Genomic DNA, 24,054 nt, shown 5'->3' on the forward strand with positions numbered 1-24,054 from the left:
GACTACATTTCCCAGGGGGAGCGGCGGGAGCAGCAGCCAGCAAAGGCAAAATGGCGGCGGCGGTGGCGACAGCGGCGCGTGGGTGCAGTGGGGTCTGGTGCCGGGCGTGGCAGCGCGGCGCCGGGGGTCCCGGTCACTCCCCCCATGGGCAGCGGGCTGCCGCCTCTAGCGCCAGAGGCGGGGCGGTGCCGGTGGGGAAGAGCGGGTACGGTGCCGGGACGTGCGCGGGGAGAGGGGCCGTTGGAGGTGGTTCTCCGCTAGGGCGTCCCGCCCTCAGGGCGTAGCCGTCGGGTGAGGGCCGGGCCCGGTTCCGGGCCGCGGGGCTTCAGCCCGAGAGCAACGCCTGTGGGAAGTGGGCGGCGGCGTGGTCGTAGCAGCAGGGCCCGCTTTAAATACCGTCTTCTCAGCAGTGTAAGGCATCTACAGTTTGGTCATGGCTGGCAGTGGCTTCTCAGCACGCGTTTTTCTCACAGCCCTCCCAAAAAACTCCAAAACCGTATTTGTCTTCGCAGTAGGATGGTGTCCCCTTGACATGTTTGGTTGTGATAAAAGCCAGACACAATGCAAGCAGATTAGAAAGCGCTAGCATTCATGTTTTCGGAGTATAAACAGCAAGGGCTGCACCAATTTTCATAAGTATTTTTTGAAGGGTTATTGTGGTCCAAATGATGCTTTCTCTTCCAGTGGAAAATTGTGAAACTTGAACAGTGTACCTGGCACGAAGCACTTTATTGCTGCCAGAACTGGAAGTTACGGCCTGTAGAACTTTCATGTTCTCTGGTGAGATGCAGGTTTCTCTCTGCACAGCTGATCGCCTAAGCGAAGCTGTGCAGACACGGGCAGAAGTATGCTGCTGATTCTTTAGAACGTAAACCTTGAACAAACATGGCAAGAGACTCCGGGTTTCTCATCAGGGTTGTTAGTAGGGCTAGACGACTGAGTTGATGCACGTATCTTTTTATCTGAGTGTAAGTGAACACACCGATTAAGTGAAGACTGATGTAATTTTTAATGCTGTGATGTGATGGGGATGCGTTTCTAAAGAATGCAGGAAACAATGAAATAAATTGGCCTCCAAAATGAAAAAAAAATGCAAACAACTTTTTTTTCCTAAACCTTGAGGCACTTTTATGAATAGTTGAAAATACTAAATAAAATACTGTGTTACAGTAGAAGAAAATGTGTTAGCTCCGGTAAACATCTGAACCTTAATCCTTTATGATAATATTCTTCCTAAAGCAGAAATATAAGTGGCATCTGCATCACTAGTTTGGTGTTTGTAGGGATGTCCTCAGCTGTTGGAGGGCAGACAGAGAACTAAAATCTTGGCAATGTATTATGTTCACCTTTGGAAGGAACACTGTACTTGATATATTTTTTTGATGTTTTTCCATAGCTCGCTTATCTCCTATAGCTATCTGGGTACTTATACTGCTGAAGTATTCTGCCACAGAAATGTGATTTCATCACTGAAATATTATTTGTGCCACTTCATTTGTACAAGGCCACATAATTACTTACAGAAACTGTCAAGCAATTCATACTGTAAAGGTGACCTTTTTCTCATGTCCATATAAAGGTTATGGATGTGAGAATTGCAATTACTTTTTAGATGATATGGAGAAGCTTTATTCCGTGGAATATGTTCAGAGAGCAGTAGCTCTCTAGTTGAAATTATGATTTCTCTATTACCAGATTACTAATGTTTATGCTAATATGCTACTAACACTGCTCTGGAGAACCACCTTTCCCAGCATGCAAGTGACTAGGCGACAAAGAATACATAATTTATTATGCCACCTGTCTGCTGGCGATTTGTCAAGCTACGTGAGAAGTAATTGATATTTATGATGATTTTGTGATTTTCATGAGGTACCAAATTAGGGTTCATCCAGCGTGCAAGTCTGCCTCATTAATTTTTCTAAGATTTCTTATGTAAGGAAAAGTTAAAAGTTTCAGACGATTACATTTCTTTTTACAGCATTCTTTTCTGTATATAATGAAGATGACACTTTGCCATAGTCCCCTCTGTATATGTTGTCAGTTAGTCTCACTTCTCCGGTATTGCAACACAACTTTTGCCGTTACACTGAAAATGTATTTACAACATCGTTTACAATTTTTTTACAATTTAATTTTTGTTAATAAATAAAAAGTTCTTAATTCTTGTATTTTTAGATGTTTATGGGGTTTAATGTAATCTGTATTTAAATTGTATTTCCTTTCTCCTCTTTCCTTTTCAGTCTTGCTCCATGGGTACCAGTTGTGGGTTTGGAAATTCATGCACAGATCAGTTCCAACTCAAAACTTTTCTCTGGTTCCCAAGTCCAGTTTGCAGCACCTCCCAACTCTTTGGTTTCTTTCTTTGATGCTTCTTTACCAGGAACTTTACCAGTAAGTTATGCTTCGACTTAACTTGTATCAGTATTAATGTCAGACAACTTTGAGTACATTTCTAGTATTTTGTTCTTCCCAAGATTTGACTATAGAACTACTTTTACATATTTTTCTATTTTCTGGTTGTGTGATAACATGAGATGCCTAGTACTGCTTCTCTTCAGTTTACTCACTCCTTAGTTATCACTACAGATACTTGATATCCTCTGCAAAGGAAAAAAATAAGGAGTGTCTCTTCAACATATTGAATGAATCGCGGTATTTCTCTGAGGCCAGAGTGGGTGTATTTGGTTAGTATGCCACACAGGAAATTCCTTAAATATGAGAGATACTTAAAATCCTATGAGAGAAGAACATCTTAGACTTCCGACTGGCCATTTGATGTTACTTTGCCATATGTTTGTTTATGTAGCTGTCATTTGCCATTTGGAATGTCTCACTACGGAGGTACTTTGCTTCCTAAGTAGAAAGTCTCTGATTTAGGAAAGTGTCAAGCGTTCCTATTTCCAGAGCAAAACAATTATTTAAAATAAAAAAAAATAAAAATCTGTGTGAGACATTGTGGAGTAAGAAGTCAGAATAGCTAGCTAGCACTTAGCAACAAGATTTTCTAATGACAACGTAATGAATTTTTGAAATCACAGCTTAATTATAAATTTGTGATGGCTATGGTAGTACTGCTATAGAATTCTCTGAGAATCTAAGAAGTTTAATATAAAAATAATAGTTAAAAAGTATTACATAAACTCTTACTTTACAGTGAAAATAAATACTGAATAGACTTAACCGTTGCCTCATGCAGCAAGCATGCAGAGGCTATAATGTGGTCAAATTATTTAATGCAAAAGTGTAATATACTGAGTATATTTATTGCAGTATAAGTTTGAATTCCATATATATATATATATTTAATCCTTTGGAAGCTTTTCGTCAACATAATACAGCATCAAATAGTATTCTGAAATTGAGAATTAATTTATATCTGGATTTCTAGGGTCCTCATATATGCCGTGTGATCCTTACAAAGAGAAATGATTTGCAAAGGTATTGAAACCTGAGGAAGTGAAGTTTAGATGCCGATAAAATTTGGACTTCACTCTGGTCTCAGTGGCGATTCACGGCTGAGTTTCAGATCTAACTACGTGGAAATTTCAAAAACTTTCCAGAGAGAATGGGAATCTTATGCAGTCGTTTGGTTTTAGAAAAATCTAGTTAGACTTAAACACGGCAAATGAAGTCCCTTCATTTTGGGGGCAGGGCTAGGTTAGGGAGTTAATAGTCACAAAATTTAAAAGGTTTCAAGGTTTTGGTTTTATACCTTATATTTAACGTTCCGATAATGCACAGAAATCCTCGTAAATTGTCTAATGCTTAGCTTCAGTCAAGTAGAAAAACTGTTCTTGAATGAACAAAAATAAGTATTTATGAAGAGTTTCATTTATATATATGTTACTACTTATTTGGCGTGGGTTTTTTGGCTTTTTCCTCTGTTAAAGTGCTCTGCAGATGAGGCTTGGTATGACCTTTGTGAGAAAACCCCAGTAAGTGTGGTCTTTGGCAGAGAATATAACTGCACCTGAGAAGCAAAAAGCAGTATGGTTAGCTTAATTTAAAAGTAGTGATGCTATGTTAGCTTCTACCAGGTGCATTTATCTATACAAAGAGAAGAAAGATTTTTCTCACTGTGGTACTGGTGAAAATAGAGTTGAAAGTGAATGTTACAAAATACATGTTCTTTCATGTTAGAATGTGATACAAAGTCCAGTCAGTAGCCATAGTTTTATTTTCCCATTGTACCTGCTGCACGGGAATTAGTGTGAGAGACCAATGTCTGTTCTGGAATCAAACAGTTTGGCTTATTTTCTTGAAATAACTATATGTATTTGTACAATGTATCTGAAGTGGAATTGGATTTTGGTGGATTTTGAGAGCTGGAAGGTAGTTTTTGAAAATTTCTGCGTATGTGTAAAAGAAGAACACAAAAAACATTTTAACAAATTTTAAGATTATTGCCTAATAAGTCTCTTTAGAAGGTAAATATTTGGCCTTTCCTTTTGACTCTTTTTTGTTGAGAAATGAAAAAAATAGGAGCAAAGTTTTAATACAGTAGTTATGCTGTCTGTATCAGAGAATAACTGCTGTTATAAACTGAGAGGTATAGGGACAATGTCACAGGGATTTAAATTTACTGTGGGACCGTGAGATCATTATGATAGACAACCATGCTAGTGTTTGCTGCTTCACAGTGGGACCAGAAAGAATGGTGCTAAAGGGAGCTTTTCTGATTGCTATACCTTTCTGGGTCACTAATGAGTGTGCGCGTGAGCCTTTCCTGTGCTTTGCACAGGAGAGGGGAAACTAGAAGAATGTATTTAGCCCTCCTCCATCTTTTCTCTTTATATTTTCTTCCTCTACTGTAATACAGCTTATTTTACGCTTCCGCTGCAAGTAGGCCTTAGGAGGATCATCACAGTATTCGTGTCATGGCCATTTCACTATGCTGCTCTCATAATATGCCTCTTACAGTCAGCTACAGGCAAGAGCAGCTATGCAGGTGCACTGCTGTTTGGCATAAAACAGAAAAATTGATGTGGCAAAGCTTTAATTAAAAAAGTAGATTTAAAAGTAGCCAGACTGGATCATAGAATTGTAGAATGGTTTGGGTTGGAATGGACCATAAAGGTCATCTAGTTCAAGCCCCCCTGCCATGGGCAGGGACACCTCCCACTAGACCAGATTGCTCAAAGCCCTGTGCATCCCATGCTGCTCTGCACGCTTCTTGTGCCCTGTGGTGATGGAGCCCCTCCCCACTAGACTAGACAGCATCTTACTCAAATTACTGTAAGGCTTTCCTGTCTCTGGGACTACATACGACTATGTACATTACATTTCATGTCATGAAGTGTGCAAAGGCCTGTTTTGGTTTTTTTTACATGTTGAATGGACTTGGCAATGATCTTAGCTTGGTGTCTTCAGAGGATCTGTTATAAAGGAAGTATTATGCTACACGTCGTGGTTTATGGTGCATCATACCTGCAGATTAATCTAAAATTATTCTGAGGATCCATAAAGGTGGTTACGTTCCCAGTCTGATTTATCCTCTTTGAAAATTCTGAGGATCTTTTTAAAGGTTTGTAAAGATAAGACTGGGCTCACAGAAAGAGATGATTATCCATGGTTATCTTATCTATTCTCATGATTGAGGTGGCTGACTAAAGGTTAATTATAGCTCAGCCACAGAAATAAGACGGTAGATATAGGAGCTAAAGGCTGAAACCTTTTTGTCTGTGCTTAGTCTTTTTTGCTAATCACACCAAAAGATGCATCTTTTATGTTTGTCTCCTGCATGACTGAAGTGAAAGGCTGATCCTATTTCTTTGTAGGCAAGTGTACTAAGAAATAATCTAGGATTTACATAACCAAGGTTTAAATTAATAAGATTTGAATGGATGTTAGCCCTACAGTCTTAAGTATTTTGAAATTTTTGACACCTTCTCATGCATTTGAATTTCATTCTCTTCACAGTGTGAACAGCATCTGTTTTATCTTTTTTTAAGATAGAATTTTCGGAAACACTTGGTAGTGATCAAGCTCTGTTTCTAATGAAGAAAATGTAAATACCTTCTGACCTCAGAAGAAACACTGCTGTAGAATATCATATGAGATGCATGATTTTATCTGAATATAGAATTTTTTCCTGTTCCACTGGACATCTTTGAGGGCTTGACAACTAGCTCATTGCTCCTATCCTATACTGAGATTTTCATATTCTCTTGTTTTAAACTTCAGTTTTCCCTCTGTAACTAGTGTAGAAGAAAGCATTTTGGTCGTACTGTATCTTCTCTCACCTGTGTAATGGCAGCTGGGCAACTACATAGGCCTTTTCATGGAAGAAAGTGTGGCTAGAACAGCTATTAGCCCTTGTTCCTTTTGGTATTGCACCACTGGCAACCTCAACTCCAAACTCTGGTTTCTCCAGACTTGAGGAATGTCACTGCAACACTGCACAGTAGCAGAGAGCACATGTATCATGTTGTTGCTTTCCCACCCTGCAGTGTTGTGCTTGTTGAGATGGCTGCCCAGGGACATGACAGGGGTAATACCCAGTCTGGGGACGTAAAGGGTGCTTTAGTTTCCCTTTCTGTATTGACAGAGCATCCATCCTTGGCAGTGGCAGATACCCAGTGTTTTTCCAGATGTCTTGGGTGATAGATTACCAGATTCTGTGATGAATTTTAGATGTTATTAATATACAGAATTTACCTGATGCATTTGCTTTCAAAGGCACCAAGAAGTTTGTGTGAGATTTTGGTGGATATATTAGAACAGAAACAGCATTTGAGACCAGAATTTATACTTTACAGCTTGAAACTAGATTTTTTTGATACCCTGTGCCTGTTAAATCTGGTGATTCCAACAGCTGCTTTACCAACTTGTGATTTCAGTTTTGTTTTGACATTCCTGCTGGCACGCATATGAATTTACTCCCTTCTTGTACTACTTCACTTCGAAAAACACCTGCTGCTTAGCTTGACTTTTGATAACTACATTTTTAATTGCACATACCTTTCTTGGGGAACTGGATGATCTTCTGATCTTTGTGTGCATGTTTAGCTTCCATCATATAAATTTTCTTCTTTTCTTTGCAACCACATGATGCCTAGGTTGTTGTATCCATGAGTTCCCTAAAAATAAATTAGTGGCAGTGCCTGAAGGAAGAAGTGAGTTCGTGCTTGTTTTAAACCATTTACTTTAACTGCTTGTTGCTTCTTTCAGTAAAACTGTAGTAATTGTACTTAGTGGAAAAAAATGAAATATTTTCTGAGAAACTGATGGTACATTTCAGTTGTAGTCCTTTCTTTCCTGATAGTATTTGGGTTTGTGACAGGCATTGAATCATCAGTGATTAACAGTCTTTTGTTGTTCACACGGTCCCAGCTCGCTGGACTTCAAGTCCCAGTAAGCCTCTAAAAAGAAAATCCCACATAATTTAGAAAAAAACCTAGGAGAGTGAAATAGGCTTTCAAACCACTGGTCCCTGAGAATGCCTTTGCAGTTCATAGACCCTTAAATTTCTGAGTGCGTGATGGATTAAAGCCTGCCTACATAATTTCAAACTATTAATCAGTTCAGATTACCTATTGTAATTACCGCTATTGTACTGGTCAGGAGAGGCCTTTGAAAGATGAGGGAGGCCTGCTGCGGCGACTTTCAGGACTGGGTTATGGCGCGGGTTGTTCCATATTCTGTATCTTTCTCTTTCATAGGATCATTCACAGCCCCAGGGTTACCTGTGGAACTAGTCTCCTTCACTGGGGTCTGAGAGGCGTTATACTTCTGAGTTACTGCAGTTGCTTAGCTCAACTTTTATTTCATACTTAACTGTAAATGCCATTTTTCTGGAGACGCCTCTGCTTTTGTGCTTTGAAGTATTTGGTGACATTTGTTGCTCTTCTCTCAAGCTTTGAAGGAGTTGCCTGTAAGATTTTCTCTTGCTTTTTGCTATGTCTGCTTTATTTGTGAGAAGTTCTGACACTCATTCTGGGTGTTTTAATCTTTTTGTCAAGGCTAACAATTCCTGTAGGGCTTTGTCTCCTTAGCACCTCAGTAACTATTGAGCTCCCTTTCTGTTTGTTGTTCTTGTTGTCTTTCCTGTTCATCCTTAACAGGTCCCTCTGGCTGATGTAAACTTGCCAGTTAGAACCACATTGAGTTGATAAAACATCTTGCTATCACCTATTTCAGTAGATCCTTCAATGCATCAGTGGTGTTCTCTATGTGTTTTCTCTTATCTCCTTTTGTGTTGGTTTTTTTTATTGCTTTACCTTTTGCTTTATACTGACATTTTTCTACTTCTTAGTGGGGAGTAGGAATTTGCAGTATCTTGTTTCCTTTCTTTTGCACCGTTCTGTTACTGCAATTACTGTGCCATCTTTGGTACTTTTGGACAGCACAACCATTACATGACGACTAGACAGGTCGGTGTCCCCTCTTTCTGGATTCAGTCTGAAATTGCTCCTGAAATGCACATTAGCTTTTTGCAGTAGTTTTTCGTAGTGGGTTGGGAATTCCTGTATTTTAAGTTCGATCTGTGAGTGGATTTTTTGGGACAAATTTCTGTTACTTCTATTATCAGTCACTGTATATACTCTGGCATCCTTAAGTGTTTGAGTTAATTTTCTCTCTGTATGTAGACAAACAGTCTGGTTCCAGGTGACTGCCTTTGAGGAAATCCAAGGTAGGATATTATATACAAAGTGTATGAAAGCAGTGCTCTGTGAAGCAAAAGTTTCTGTAACAATCATGGTTCTACCAATTTCTTAGCATTTTAACTTTGCAAACTGACATCTTGCTTCTTTGTTGTTCTTCTTAACAGTTTTTTTCTTTGAACAGTTTTTTCACTGAAAGGTATTTAGGAAACCTTGTCCAATAGTAATGACAGATAATTGTAGAGTGGGTCTTTGTTCTCTTCATGGTTAGCTGCCTCCTGTGTAATGTTGCGTAACTGTCAGGTTTATGTATTTTGTTTGAAACTTATCTTGGTGCAATTAGGCTGTAATTGGTTCCTGGGGTAAAATTAATTTATTTCTCTGTGTTCTCTCTGATTATCAGCCACCTTGCCACCTTAAATAGATTATGATTATGTATTTGATTTTGAGAGGATTATATAAGCTTCTGCAACTGGTGTTTATTACTTATGTGTGCAGATTTTGCCACTGCAACCATTGTTTTCTACGTAGAAATGCTAGTTTTGCCATTTCACTACCAAGTTCAGCCAAATTTGCCTCAAAAAATTTTAGGTTTGTAGACGTATTTGTGAATATATTAGCAAGCACGTGAAGAGGAAATTAGCGATTGAGTCTCTTCTCCCCACTAATCTCAGCTTCATTTGGGCTGCTGCTGTTCACATATTTCCGACACTTTATACTCAATTTGGGATGTTTGGTGAAATGAAGACAAGATGGAGGAATCATGGAGAAGAGTGTGTTGAGGTCACTGGTTAAGGAAAACAAACCAGGGCAATAATTTATAGGAAATTAGTCTTCATTGGTTCTGCTGTTCCAGAACAACTTTGTTGAAAACAAATAATTTTAGTTTGCTTTCTTAATAGCTTTTTGCAAGACTTGTTGCATTATGTTGCAAAACGCAAAGGTCTGGGAGTTTATAGTGTGTGTTCAGCATGGGCTCTCAGACACACAAAGATTGCAAGAAGCAGCAGAGGGCAAATAGCCAAGACTCACAAATGATAGAAAATGACAATGTGTATCAAAGCTCAGAATGTGTAACATCTTGGAAAAACACAGAGCTGGCCCTCAAAAAGCCTACAAGCAAAGGACCATCTGCAAGGATAAACAGGGCAGGGGTTGATTTATAAACTCTGTTCTAAGTGCTCTGAATTTTATGTGTTTAACAAGTTAAACAATCTAGGTTATATTAAAGGCGGCAGATGTTACTCATGTTTAAATAACTTTTTGGCCTTTTTTGTGGAGCTCAGTGTAGGGGATAAGGGCTGAGAAGGTCCACCTCACATTCTTTAACTTAGGTTTTAGCCATTGCTCAGTCTCCTACCTCTAGAAGTGAAGTGTTTTCACTGAATCTTCCTGTATTTAACTTGTCCTGGATCAGATAGCATTAGCAATGGTTTAAATTTCAACTGGCTTAGGAGAGGGAGCATCTTTATGACAGGTCAAAAAAACCCAGTGTGTCAGGCACAGAAGACTGCTGTCAACAGGGAGGACATGGATGTTAGAGAGATACAAGACTTCTTGATGGGAACACCATAGAAACACAGTGTTTGATTATGGATATCTTGAACAATTGTATTGCCAGTGCATTGTTCAGTCTTCCCTGTGGGTTCTCCTGCTTGGAGCCAGTTCTGCATGGTAGAAGTTTATTTGGTTTTAGCTGCTGCTGCTGGGATCTGAAACATGAAGATCACTGGTTTGGGGCAATGCCAGTGGATTGGCTGCTTCCCTACCACTCCAGAAAATAGATTAATTCCATTGAGAATATTGAGCACTTTGCCCACACAGTGATCAAATGGATTTTTTCCTTCTGTGGGTTTGGTGTGGGTTTGGGGTTTTTTTTGTGTGTTTTTTTGTTGTTGGGGTTTTTTTGTTTTTTTTTTTTTTGTTTTTTTTTTTTTTAGCAACCCCTGTCTCAAAGGGCTGAGAAGTCGGTCAGTATTTAAATAGCTTTGTATCTGGTGATACCTTCTCATTTTTCTTACTCTCAGGGGTCAGCATTTCTCCCTACTGCTGCTGAATTTTGCTGGTCATCACTGACACTGGAAGATGCTTCCTCCAATTCTAAGCCTTGTGATGTGAGCTCTGAGACTAGCTCTTCAGCTTCAAGAGTGTGTGCCCTCTTATTCTTTGAGTACACATAAAGTAACATGTCTGGGAGCTGGGTACTTCTTAAAATGTTAGAGTCACCTCGTTTTAAGATGTGACTTGAATGAGTGCATGCTACATCACCGCAAGCCAACTTTGCCACCAGACAAGGTTAGGAATAATAATGTATTTTGTATAGCAGCATATAGCTTGGGTACCAGACTGCAGAAACATAAAGTTACAAAATATATTAAGGTACATTTAAAGCCCCATCTCCCCCCACACACCCCAGTCTTCCTTTGCTGCTTCAGCTTCTCAGTTGCCATTTGGTTCTCTTTTCTGAAGTTGAAGTCTCTATTAATATAAGAACTTATTTTTAAATTGCTTCCTCCCCTACTCTCTTGCCCCTTTCCTTAGGTATAAGAACATAATGCTCATATTAGGGCAGGAAATACACTGTGAAGTAGATGCTGGACTGAAATGCAGAAGACCCTAAACTGCAGATGGCCTTCTTTTTCAATTTCCCTTGCAGTTAGAGACCTCAGTTTTTGCAACATGTGGTCTCTTTGCAGACCAAAAAATGAAAAGACTTAAGTTAGCTTTTTAAAAAAATTTTTACTGTATGCTTAAGGGATGGGATCTGATTGTACACCTGTTGAAATAAATGGGTCATTTGGGAAATGGTTAGCTCTTCATTTATTGTAATGTATATTCTGTACATGCATAGCTACAAGGCAGTTATGCCCTTATGTGTGTGTGTGTGAAGATTCCAAGGAAGAAGGCTGCACTGAAGTACACATCTGCAGTGTCAGATTGAACAGTCACAATTACATTTGGACTAAGTAGATACAGGAGTAGTTTATTTTGAAGTTTATCTGATGATTGCACTTCAAAGAACCATATATTGGAACAAGTTGGTACTCTTAACACAGTAAGAATAGTAAGACTGAATATATCCATTAGTGGAAGCAAATAAAAATCAGAGTGATATGAAATGGGAGTACTGGGAAATATGATTAGATATATCTGTTGAGGTTTCTAAAGATTACTGCCTGGTCTACAGAGAGCTGGCTAAGTATATTGCACTACTTCCTTCTTCCAGCTGTTATTTAGAGTAAAAAGGAGCTAAAATTAAGTGTTTCTTAGATAAACAGTCCTGTAGTTAATCTGATTAATGCTGATTTCTTCATGATTATAAGTAGGAATGAAAGTCTTAAGATAGCCAATTAATATCCAAGTAGATATGAAACCTACTTTATTCAAATATGTGACCTAGAATCAAAAACTTCTAAAATTTCTGGGGATTTTTTTTTTTATTTTACTGTTTTTAGTACAAGGAATACTTTGTTCCATAACTTAGGCTTCCTGGTTGCCACGGTTATGGCAAAGATTAATTTATAATTTTTTTTAAAGGTAGCAAATGTAAACTTTTTCCAGGAGAGATCTAGATGTTTCTTCTTTTTTCCCCCCCAATTACCCTATGTAATACTCATTAGCAAAGCAATAAGCTGCATACCTACTCTCTTTAAAATGTAAAAATGATCATTTACTAAATATAGAAACATATGTATTCCCCTAAAAGGTGCCAGCTTTCTTTAATGTATTAATATAAGGAGTAAACCTGCTGTTAAAAAAAAAAAACTGTTTAAAGAAATACTCTTGGTGGGAATTTGTGCCATTGAAGGTATTGTGTATAGTTTTGTATAGCTATTGGATAGTCTTGTATTTAAAACCAAGGTCTTGACTAAAATGACCTTGCAAATAAAGATGATAAATTTTTAAAAGAAGTCTTTCCACTTGTGAACTGGATGTAAAGAAGAGACCGAGTATCAGAAAATGAGAGATCTTGGTTGGATTGTTCTTTCATTCCTTTAGTGCTCAGTTACCATGGTGCTTTAGCAGGATAGCGTAGCTACAAGAGAAATGGTGCTGGTGTTGTGATGCCATTGTTAAGCTTTTTCATGAGTTTCCAATACAAATGATGTACATTTCCTTTTGTGATAACTCTCTAGGATTTTCTTTACATACCTAGGAGAGATGCTCCCATTTTAGAAAGCCAGAAATATTTAAGAAGGCTTTATAGTCTCTTGTGTTTTGTCCATAACTATTGCAGGAACTACATAGCTTGCTTTCAAGGCCACCACTTTGCTAACATACCAGACTGGCAGCTTGTCAGTTCAAGCCGGTAATTTAAATCTTTGGTGCTAGTCAAAGCTGTCAACTTAATAACAGCTTACTGCATAAACAAGCTTGGGGGACTTATTCTAGGTCATTAGTATGGGAAGTTTCACATACTGAATTGATGTTTATCACTGCAGATTATTTGAAAAGCTAGACTTGTTTGAAGGAAAAGTAGTAGTTTACTTAAACAGCTCTGCATTATGTGCATAGCCTCGATCACTGGAATGGGTAGTAGTAGTCCCTTCAGAAATGGAGCAATATTAAAGAGGTTAAGTTTTGATTTTTGAGGAAGTAGAGGGTCATCTTTTTTTTTTTTTTTTTTTTGTTTTGGAGTCAAACAGGGCAGAGGAAGCAGATTGGCGTGGTAGACATCTCAGTATGCCATAGTGGGAAAGATCTGCTTTGCAATGCCTTCTATCACCACAGAGGTCAATAAAGAAGCAGTCCAGGAAGTGGTACTAGTGAGTGAGTAATGGTGCATGTACAGTGATTTAGCTAGTATGACCCAGTACGCTGGGGGCACACACATTATAGTCATCTAAATGCTTAGTAATACTACATAGAAAATAATCAATACTTCATATTTTTATGCCAAATTTTCCCCAGAGACACCGAAATAGTGCAAAACTTTCACAGGTATAAGTAGTATGTCTGCAGTAATTATTTCCATCACCTCAGAACAGTGTTATCCCTTAGAGCGATGAGTAAGATACACTCTACCTCATTTGAAGCAAAAATTGAAGAGCAAGTGGTCAAAGACAGTAGTTGTAGTGTAATCAGTAGCTAAACTCCCACCTGTGTTTGAAGAATGTGCTATGAGGCTCTAACTGTGCAATTCAGGAGCTGGGTTTTGTCTTGCTCTCTGATTACAATCAGTCACAGCCTGTGCACCATCAAGAAATGCAGCAAGACACCAGTTCACTAGTTTGACACAGTGGTGTTTTGAGTCTACCCAATCCTTATGAAGCCTTAACGGTTAGCGGTGACCACTTGTTAAAGGGCTGACTGGCATGATTCTCCCTAGTTTGTAAAGCTGAACAGGATCGTGCCATAATGCTTTAGTAGGAGGAAATTTTGCCTGCGTATTTAGAAATATGATATTTTAAACAGTGAACAATTTGACTAGCACTTTTACAAGCTTCCTTAAACAGTAAAAAAAAGTAGCTGTACTGTCTGGAAGCATGTAATTGTTGAAAACAAGAGCATATACTATATAATGAACTGCAGCTATGATAGTAAAATAAATTAATATTTTCTAGTTACCAGTTTAACTTTAGATTACAGTCAGGACTAATTGTGTTCATTTTGCTGCAGAACAGTATTTCAAAGGGAAATTGTTCTTCCTTTTTTCTTATTTCTCGTTTGCTTTATGTATCTTTTAAATTTTTTAATAAATAAAATATGTCCGAACAGATGATGTGTTCTAGTTAGCCATATATAGCTACACTAAAGATCTGAAAGTTCCCTTGTTAAAAGTCTTAAATATTTAATTTCTTGTCTGTATAAGCAATTTTTAAGTTTCTGTTACATGAAGAGTTTCTCATATTTTCTCTTATTATTTTGATTTTTGAAATATTAGATGAGTAAAGCAAAGAGATTCCTTTTCCAGCTGAAGACATGGGATGTTGGGAAAGGTACAGCTGTTTAATCTGTTTTCAGAAATCAGGCTGAAGAATATAAAAAGTAAATACTGTCAGAAACATTGAAGAAAACGTTATTTAAGCCTTTTATGTTCTGGTCAATGCAGATGAAGTCATGTAGATTCTTTTACTTAATGTGCCCCTTTAATGGTCCTGCTGGAAATTGACTTCTTGGCAGCTGTACAGTGCAGAATAAGATGGATAAAGTTCTGTTCCTGTTTCAAAATATTGTAAGTGTGAGCATGTCACAGTTCTACCAAGACAAATTCAGTCCTTTATTCTTATCAATTTTATCCATTCGATGTTAGTTAAACCAACTATTAATGAGAGCACATGTGAAAAAAGCTTAACTTTGAAACATTGCTTGTTAGTACTTTCTGGAGTGGAATTTTCTTTCTCCTCTGGATTCAGACCCTGATGAGGAGATAGAAGGGTTTAGCCCTGAGAGTCATGGGTTCGTGGTGAAAAACTGCATTTAACTCCTTTATTTCTTCATGAAGGTCTTGCTGGGTCTTCAGATTACGTTGCATTTTGCAAGAACCTTGATCCCATGGGTTACCTGAGTACTGGACATGCATGCATATTTGTAGCCATGGGGTCAATTGATGTCTAATTGGTTCAGTTTTAGCAAAGCATGTAATGTGCTTAACTTCATCCTGGTTAAGCAAAACATTGAAATCTTATGTGTAGATACTCATGAATTCACTGTGGTTCAGTGGTTACAGGTGTTCCAAAGTGCTTTACTGAAATGACACTGCAGTCCCTAATGCAAATCTCCCTTGTTTCCAGTTCCCAGTATGAGCTGACAAGCTGATTAGAAGTCAATTATCATTTCCTATGATTTGTCTCACACCCTTGAAGATTCAAAAGTACTGGAATGTTTGCGAAAGTAGCAAGCCAGAACAGTGCACGCCTCCTTATGTGGCATGACAAAATGACTGAATGGCTTGTTTTTTCCTCTTAAAGCTTTGCAGATTTGTAGCTACCACGACTTTAATGATGAATAAGAACTACCCACACAAGGAAAGAGATCTAATGGTGGCTGAAGGCAAGCAAAATTGAATATATGCTCCATATAAGGCAATGTGTGGGAGACACATTTATTACATACTGAGTATCTGAGCAAAACCATGTGTTGTGTTTCCTTAGGTTCTCAACAGGAGATGTGTAGAAGCAGCAGTGATGACAGGCCTGGCACTCAACTGCAGCATAAACAAGAAGTCCTTGTTTGACAGAAAACACTATTTCTATGCAGATCTGCCTGTAAGTATGCAGTATAGCCGGTTCCTTTACGGCTCTAGGAAGGGACAAGTCTGGAGTACGGGTGGTAATAGGGGATGAGTGAAGAGATGCTTTTTCTGTGTTCAGTCAGTGTTCTGACCCCAACAGGATGCTGTGCTGTGCCCCGATGAATAGACAGCTGTACCCTGGTGCTCACTGATTGCATATGATTGCTCTGATTGCTGACTCCTTGCTTAGCTGCACGAATCCAGTAGCTTAATTTAATTGAATTGGGAGCTGGAGCTGCTTTGCCCCTTAAGTTCTCCATTCCTGGTGTTTAGTACTAATTGTCTGTTAGGGTAAAAGCAGTCTGATAATAGTCCTTCATTTAAAGAGAATGTATAACAAACACAAGTTCCAGTGGTATAAACATAATCGTGTCTTTTTTGTGTGTACTTAGGGACCTAAAAGTATTTAATTTCCCTTTAAAACTTTCTCAGTCAGTAGTTCCAATAACTGTAAAATAAATAAAAAAGAGAAACTTTGCAGTATGATTTGTTGGTAGCTTTCATATTTGGTAGGTGTCACTGGAAGTCAAGTGCATTTTGCTGCACTTGATGTGGGTGTAGAAATACTGAAATCAATTAAGAATCTGACTTCTGTCATTGCAACATGATGCAGCAGTTTTTGAGCCTTTTTTCTATTTTAATGAAATTAAACCTTTCTAATTTTGAACATGTATTTTTTTTCTGACAGCTTATTTGTACTGAATATTCAGTTTAACACTAACCTGTCAAAGGGAGGACACTAGTTTTACTTCCTCTGATTTTGGGGTGAAGATCTGATGACTGCATTGAAAGAAAAAAAAATCTGTTTCTATTTTATCTGAGGAAGATCAGGCATGTTAACTTATCCTCTCTTTAGGTGAGGTGGCTGGGACATCCAGAGAAGCAGAGTGGGAGATTTCTCAGGTCCCAAATTAATGTGTAGAGGTGCTGTATTATTAACCAAACTACTTTCTCTCCCGCTCTTTTGTTCAGACATTGAAAATGTTTTAAAGTTACACAAAATGTACTAAAATAGAATTGCTTCCCACCTTAGAAAGCAAATTGTGTTATAGTTGTCCACCGGAGACCTGGATCTCAGAAGAGATTTCTGTTCTGTTTTCTTCTAGGTTGGGAACTTGTGGCTCTTAGTGAAGTTTATGTAATTACTGTTTGATTTCTGGGGATAACTTTGCTAGTATTTGTGAGACACTAAGAGGCCCTTTTTTGGGGGGGTCTGTAGTTAGCTACTGGGAATGTGAAATGCAAACTTACCAGTTTGAATTGCCAGTACTTTTTTATTTTACTTGTAAAACTATCTTAAAGCACACTTCCAGACCTGAAGGAGAAAAAAATGAAATAGCGGGAAATAAACATGACTTCGAAATTCCTTTACGCGTCATAAACACCAAAAACATCACAGACCTGTTTGCAAGGCACCTTTGGTGCTTCTGCTGTTACACTGAAAACAACTTCTCATATTCTTGTGATGTCTGCTGCTAGCAGTCTACTGCATAGAAGCTACATGGAAGAATGTTGTTATGGGAAAGAAACCACATCCATGTGTTTCAAGTAGAATGAGGTGGAAGAAGGTGTGTACAGCACCAAGTGGGCTGCCATTGTCTGCAGATGTGAGTTACAGTATTCTCTAGTCAGATAAGACCAAATAAGACATTTGGTCAGGGAGATGCTGACACATTTTACTGGGTTGAAACATGTAATTCTGGCTTTCTACTGGGTGACTTCTGGAGTTTAAGCACTGACAATAAACTCGCCAACCTGCATTTCATAGTGAAACAGTCTAGTCAGGAGCCCTGTAATAAAATGCAGAGTTTAGGCTAATGAGCTGTATAGAACAGATAAAATAAATCCAGCTCTTAGGGTCATTTGACAATGGGATTATTGTTACTCCTGAAAATGGGGCTTTGGATGGGAGATGGGATTCTTGTTATTTATTGTCACTCACTATTTCAGGCTTTAAAAAAATCATTTTAATGAGAAGTTTTAGGAGATGGGAAGAGCTCTGTGATTAGCATAGGCTGCATAGAGTCAGTTATTTTATTTTTCTTATAGTGATTATGGCTAGAAGGTCGTGCACTTCATTGCGTATATAAATTGAGCTGTTCACAGGGCCAGACCATTGTTCTCCATTCCAATGCACTGTCACCATCTCTACATTTTAGAGTAAGCTTGTCCTCCCTGCAAAATATGCAAATACTCCTCCCAATTCATTAAAGTCTGGCAGGATTTTTTTTTTAATTCTCACCACTGGGGGCATGATCGGGTTAGAAAGGAGGAAGAGATGGGGCCGCTGCCTCAACAGAGTAATTGATTCAATTCTATATTTTTACATCATTGCAGTTATTCCAACTGGCAGCCCCTTTTCTGGCTAGCAGTTTCCCCTTTGAGTGGAGTCCCAGGCATGAAGTAGCATTTTTCAGATGTGTGTCTTATGTGGGGTTGCAGTGTCTATCTTTTAAACTGCTACATAGTGAAATTGATCTTTCTCATTTTCTTGATTTCCCCCTTTCCCTCTCCCTCCCCTCCCCTCTAATGAGTAAAGTTCTGAACAGGCAGAGAGAGATATTCAGCCTGATGGGAGGATGAGTAAGTCCCAGCTTGGGGATGGAGGTACAGTAACTGGCTTCAGACAAGATTTAACGTGATCACGGAACCACAGGTGTGGAAAAACCTCTTCTAGTCCATTTCCTGCCCCAAGGCAGTATCAGTGAATTTTTTGTCGTCCTTGGCAAGTGGTTGTGCAGTTGATTTTTGATTGTTTCTGCATTAGTATAGTATCTTATATTTGCCTGTATTGAGGAACGCTCTTATTTTTTTCCAGACTTCAGCTTCTCACAGTTATGTCAAATTCTATCCCCATGTTCTAGCTTGCCTACATTCCAGCTAAGCAAAATAACTCTGAATTTACATGTGCATGTGTTTTATTCTCTTATATAGGTCACTATGGAAGATGTTGCGTTTCCAGTTTCGTTCTTAGCCTTTGATATTTGCACTTGGGCATGCTGCTGCTTTCTGAAAAGTGAAAGTTTTATTTGAATATAAAGCTAATTTTGTTGACAGGCTGGCTATCAAATCACTCAGCAAAGAGTTCCTATTGCGGTGAATGGAAGTCTGTCGTACAGTCTCTGCATAGACAACAAAATGAGCCAGATGGTGACAAAAACTGTGAGGATTAAACAAATTCAGCTGGAGCAAGACAGTGGAAAGAGTCTCCATGATGACACAAGAAGCCAGACTCTCGTTGACTTGAATAGGGCTGGTAGGCTTGGGTTATTTTCCTATTTTCCTTCTCCTTTCTGTGTAAGATGAGTCCTTAAAGGTAAACGGGTGACAGAGAACAGGTGAAAAATAAAAACAGCCTGTTGTCTCTCTACTTGAAAATAAAAATTTGTCAAAACGACCATTACACTTGAAGCAGGGGAATACTTGAGTTTTTTTAATGGCGAGTGGACCTTTCCCATTGCTGTTTGTTGATGGCAATTGGCGATAGCAAGTTAGAAATCCGTTGGCTCCAGTTTGCTCAAAACTGTATGTCAGTCACATACAGCCATTCAGCTGTTTAAGCTCTTGCCACTGTATGCGTTGTATTTTAAAAAATAAAAAATTACAGACCTAGTGAATCAAATTTGTGTATAGAAGGAGCAGCGGTTGGAATTTGTCAGTGCATGAGTCAGACATTTCTTTTAATTATTATCTTTGAAAAAATGTAGATTTTTTTCTTTAAACTTTGAAATTGTAAAGTGAATGAGCCAAATTAGCACACAACATGGGCAGCAACTCGGATGGCTTAGCCTAACTGGGACACAGTGCTCCCATGTGTCCTGTGGCTGCTCATATTCTTTGAAAGCTGGATCCTGGAGCTAAAAACTAGAGTACATCTGTTTACAGTTCTGTCTGTTCCAAAATCAGTTTAAGATAAATAAATTTGAATTTGGAATCGGATTGACTTTAAATGGGAGTTCTCCTAGAGAAGGGCAGAAGAGAATTGTGTCCTTCTTATCTGCATGTCATCAAAGGATGGAGGACTGTCTCCCGTTTGTCTGTTCCTTTAAAAAAATAGGAAAAGTTTTTGTAGCAATCTGCAGCTAGGCCCATAGTGACAGTTACTAAATAATACATGGGGGTTTATTTTTTTCAAAAAAAGCCCAAGTGCTTTCATGTGTTTAGCCAGTTGCACTCTAATATGCCAAGATCAAAAGCTATTGTTGAAAATCTCCTGTCTCTTTCCCTGATAGGAGTCGGCCTCATGGAGGTTGTCATGGAGCCTGATATGTGCTGTGGGGAAGAAGCAGCTGCAGCAGTCAGAGAGCTTCAGCTCATTCTTCAAACACTTGGGAGCAGCCAGGCAGTCATGGCAGGTACAGAAGGGGGAAGGGCATGTTCCCTTGTTAACAGTAATTCTCTGCGTTTGCAGGAGTTTTGCAGCTTCTGTTTATTTTGCTCTGTGGTTACTTATAACGCATAGCCTTTTCTAGCTGTTGTTTTTACATTTCTCAGAGCCTGTCCTAATGTCTGCTGTGCTTCAGGTGTCCTTATGGGCCTGCCTCCCTCTGCAGAGATTTGCAGTGCTAGATTTTATGTTGCCTCACACAATAATTTTACAGGATAAACCTCTGCAGGAAGGAATGTCCGCCAGGGTTTGTATGATGTTTCTCCCAGTTTGTCCTCATCTTGTTTGCCACAGTGCTGCAGCACAGAAGATCTGTAGTAAGGATTAGTTGCAGAATATGGGAGCGTGGACCATCTTGTAAGTTGTGTGTCAGGTCTCAGCTAGTCATAAAATAGGTGTAGGCAGTAAACTTGTGCTGGTGTCATGGGTGAGATGCGGTAAACGACACCACAAATGCAGACGTGGGTGCTGTGTTTAATTTAAGAACCAACAAGACTGCAGCTTTTACCCTGCTCATTCTGTCTCTCCCTCCCCTCCAGCATTATGTTCACTAGGTTTCAATTTCTCTTCCCACTAGGGGGATCACTGCTGGTCTGGGGAGGTGAGCCAGAAAATTTTGTTGATCTGTGCTGTGCAGCAGGCTTGCAGGTACTGGTCTCAGGTGTTAGAGGACAAGGTCCTTTGGCAGCCCCTGGCACTTGTCTCCATGCATCTCTCTGATCTTTGGGCTCCTCCCCTTCCTCCAAGATCTCTCTAGCCAAGATCACTGCTATCTTTCTGAGACTATTTCCTCTTCTGGGAACCCCTGCTTTTGGCACCAGCCCTTCTTCCTGGAGCCCTAAGGCTCCAATTTTCCCAATAGGTGATGTGCGGAAGCACAGTGTGTGATCAGCCTCCTAACTGGTGATTTTGTCTCATGTCTCTCTATTAATTGGAGGATTCAGGTCATGCCATCTTTGCTCAGTCCTAATGTTACCAAAATTTACAACCAGCCCATGGTAACAGCTAGCAAATAGCAGGCTTCTGCTTGAGAGTTTAAAAGTACAGTTTTGGGTATTCATCCTCTCCACCCATACACCCAATTATAAGCTAGCTATTAGTGTTCACAGTGTGAGCTATATTTTTGCCTGTGACAGTTGGCCTTACTGTTTGGCAGCAGATTCGGTCCATAGTATAAGTGGATGCATCTCCTAGAGAACTGAGTCAGAGTGGCCCATGAATCACCCAATAAATGGGATTCATAAATGTTGGCTAGTGATGCAAATCAAATTTAATGTAGGGGGAAGTAATAATTGCTAGACATTATATATGTCTCTGAATCTTTTCTCTCACTAGTGTTACACATGTCCAATGGGACACAGTTGTTAATATTAAGCATCCAGTTTGTGGACATACATATATAACATAACTTATTACTATTGAATTTGGCCCTAAGATTGCCATCGGAACTGCACTATGATATCTTTTATCACAGTAAGATTTCTGACTTTAGAGGAGAATTCCAGTGTTAGGAATAATAAAAGTATTTGGATTTTTTTAAAGGTGGTATTTTTAGGAGCTTTCTACTGTGGTTTTCCTGCATCATAATTGCTTTCTTTAAAATAAGGTCTTTACATTCTCATATTTTACCTTAATTCTACTTGTGTGTTCAGTGAAAACAAGTGCCTGGTTTTATCAGGTGTTATTTCATTATTTCATTGCAAAGTGAAAGGAAAAGAAGCTTGCCTTAAAGTGGGCATAAAGGAAAAAAGCTTTTTTAAGAACATTTGGGGCCTGGCTCTCCTTTCATTTAGGCCTGATTAACTTCATTGTCTTGTCACTTTGACACCTACATCCAAATAGAAGCAGGTCATGTCTCAAAATGAAGCAGGGGCAGGACAAGACTATTCGTCTTCTGGAACGAGTACTCATTTCACCCCAAAGAGGGAGCACATGCAAAACACTTCTCTTTCAAGCGAAGTTGGATCATTCCAGCACCTTTGTCCTTCATTTGCATGGCTGGCAAGACTCTATGAAGACAGAAGAAATTAGTGCGCTATCATCCAGCCTGCTTTTATAAAGTGTACCAAGGGCTCTCTCATCAATTTACAACTATTGACCAGAATGGATTCTGAAGCTGTAGATGTCTTCACGGGTTTAACTCTGAGCTATTTTGCACTCTCTTTGGTAATGCTAATGTATCTAAACAAAGTGTTTGTTTCTTTTTATCTTGAAATTATAAAAAAAAAAACCCACCCCAAAACAAAACAAAGAGGAAGGCTACAGATGTTCACTGTGTGATATGGCAAAAGTGATGTTTCTTTTTAGTACAACCTCTCCCGTTTGTTTATTCCTACCAGTTGAATAACTGTGGCAAGCTTTTTCTTCTCAGAAGGGATGTCTTTAGAGGGACAAAACTTAGAAAGATACAATTGCAAGTTACTTGTGGTAGAGTCATTAAAGATCTGTAAGGACATTATTCTGCTTTGGACTAAAAGTGCAGGATGCTTTTATATATAACTTTGTATTCAGTTTTGGTTTTTGTCAGCCAGGGAAATTTGGGGCAGGGGGGAGATTGCTGTTTTTTAAAGAGAGGAAGAAAATTACAAAAAAAATCCACTGCTCACATTTTGTCCTTGAGCTGTAAATTTCCAAGAACACCTTAGTAAATCTGTTCAACGTAGCCGTAAGTTCTTCTGTTCTATGCTAGGGTAGTATATATCCATCAAATTGTAGTTCCAAAAGGTATTTTTATGCTGTTTTTAGAGGAGTGGAAGCTTACAATCCGCCACTTTAAATTGCTTGTCTAATTCTGCCCTTTGTTTAAGAGCTGTGAATCAGAAGCTTTTTTCACTATATGGCTTAGAGGATCTGTGCAGCACTGCACAATGCAGTTTTCTCTGAGAAGAATTATAAGCAGTATTTTTTTAAAAATAAGTATTCTCAGAAAATTTTGAATGATTGGAGGCAGAGTCTTGAGGTGGAATCACAAACAGAATGCTATGATGAGGTGGTTGTTACTCCTTTCTGAACGTATGGAAGTCTGCTATTAATGCTCTGCACATAACGTGCAGTTTATTAACGCCTGACAAGGTTTTTACTCTAGTTTACAGGGAAGACTATTCTGTTGATGAAGTTTTCTTTCACAGAGGGTCAGCTGAGAGTGGATGCCAATGTTTCTGTGCATCACCCTGGAGAGCCTTATGGAGTGAGGACTGAAGTGAAGAATATCAATAGCATACGATTCCTGGCAAAAGCAGTAGGTAAATGATGGTTACGTTATTACAGGAGCGTTGTAGATATTTTATGTGGTCTGATATGAAATAGGTCAGGGTCCTGAGTGCAGTAATTGGCCTTAAATGCCCTGACTTGCTTCATCTGGGTGTCCCCCATCCATGCACCTTGCCCATTGATCCAGAAGTTCCATTTAAGCTCAGGCTGGGGCCTTCAGACTTTGCTTGAGCTGCATCGCAGGTGTGACAGTTTTCAGTCCTGTCTTCTGATGGGCCTTGGACCTGTTCAGTAGTCTTGTTCCCAGTACTGTCTCTGGACTTTCCTCCTGCTGCTTCTGACTGAACTCCCTGGATGGACCCTGGACCCAACTCATCCCCTCACCTGAGCCTGTCTGTGGACCCTGTTAATAGCACATGTCTCTGCCCATGCTGTTCAGACCAGTGGGACCGCACCAGGCAGTGGGAGCTCTGCCTCTTCTGTCGTCACCCTTAGCTCCTGGCACGTCCCCCTTTGTGGAGCAGCCCTGCTCTTGTTGCTCCCTGACAGAATATACCTTAGCATGGGGATAGCAACCGTGTTAGTCCGCAGTGTTTTTGCGGGGTTAACCCTCTGCC

General features: G+C 39.2%; 1 protein-coding gene across 2 annotated transcripts in view; it reads left to right on the top strand.

Moving 5' to 3' along the window:
* Positions 1-29: 29 nt before the first annotated feature.
* GATB (glutamyl-tRNA amidotransferase subunit B) overlaps positions 30-24,054 on the top strand; it is a 42,720-nt gene continuing 18,695 nt past the window's right edge. Inside the window, exons 1-6 of one of the 2 annotated variants that reach the window (XM_054204026.1) lie at positions 30-205; positions 2,244-2,394; positions 15,701-15,814; positions 18,898-19,096; positions 20,073-20,195; positions 23,356-23,469. In XM_054204026.1, coding sequence (XP_054060001.1) covers positions 51-205; positions 2,244-2,394; positions 15,701-15,814; positions 18,898-19,096; positions 20,073-20,195; positions 23,356-23,469 — 856 coding nt within the window. In that variant the 5' untranslated portion in view covers positions 30-50. The remainder of the gene's footprint in view (positions 206-2,243; positions 2,395-15,700; positions 15,815-18,897; positions 19,097-20,072; positions 20,196-23,355; positions 23,470-24,054) is intronic. The other variant, XM_054204027.1, reaches the window with a different exon arrangement.

This window comes from Rissa tridactyla, chromosome 5, assembly GCF_028500815.1.
Source record: "Rissa tridactyla isolate bRisTri1 chromosome 5, bRisTri1.patW.cur.20221130, whole genome shotgun sequence".
In the NCBI taxonomy this organism is placed as follows: Eukaryota; Metazoa; Chordata; class Aves; order Charadriiformes; family Laridae; genus Rissa; species Rissa tridactyla.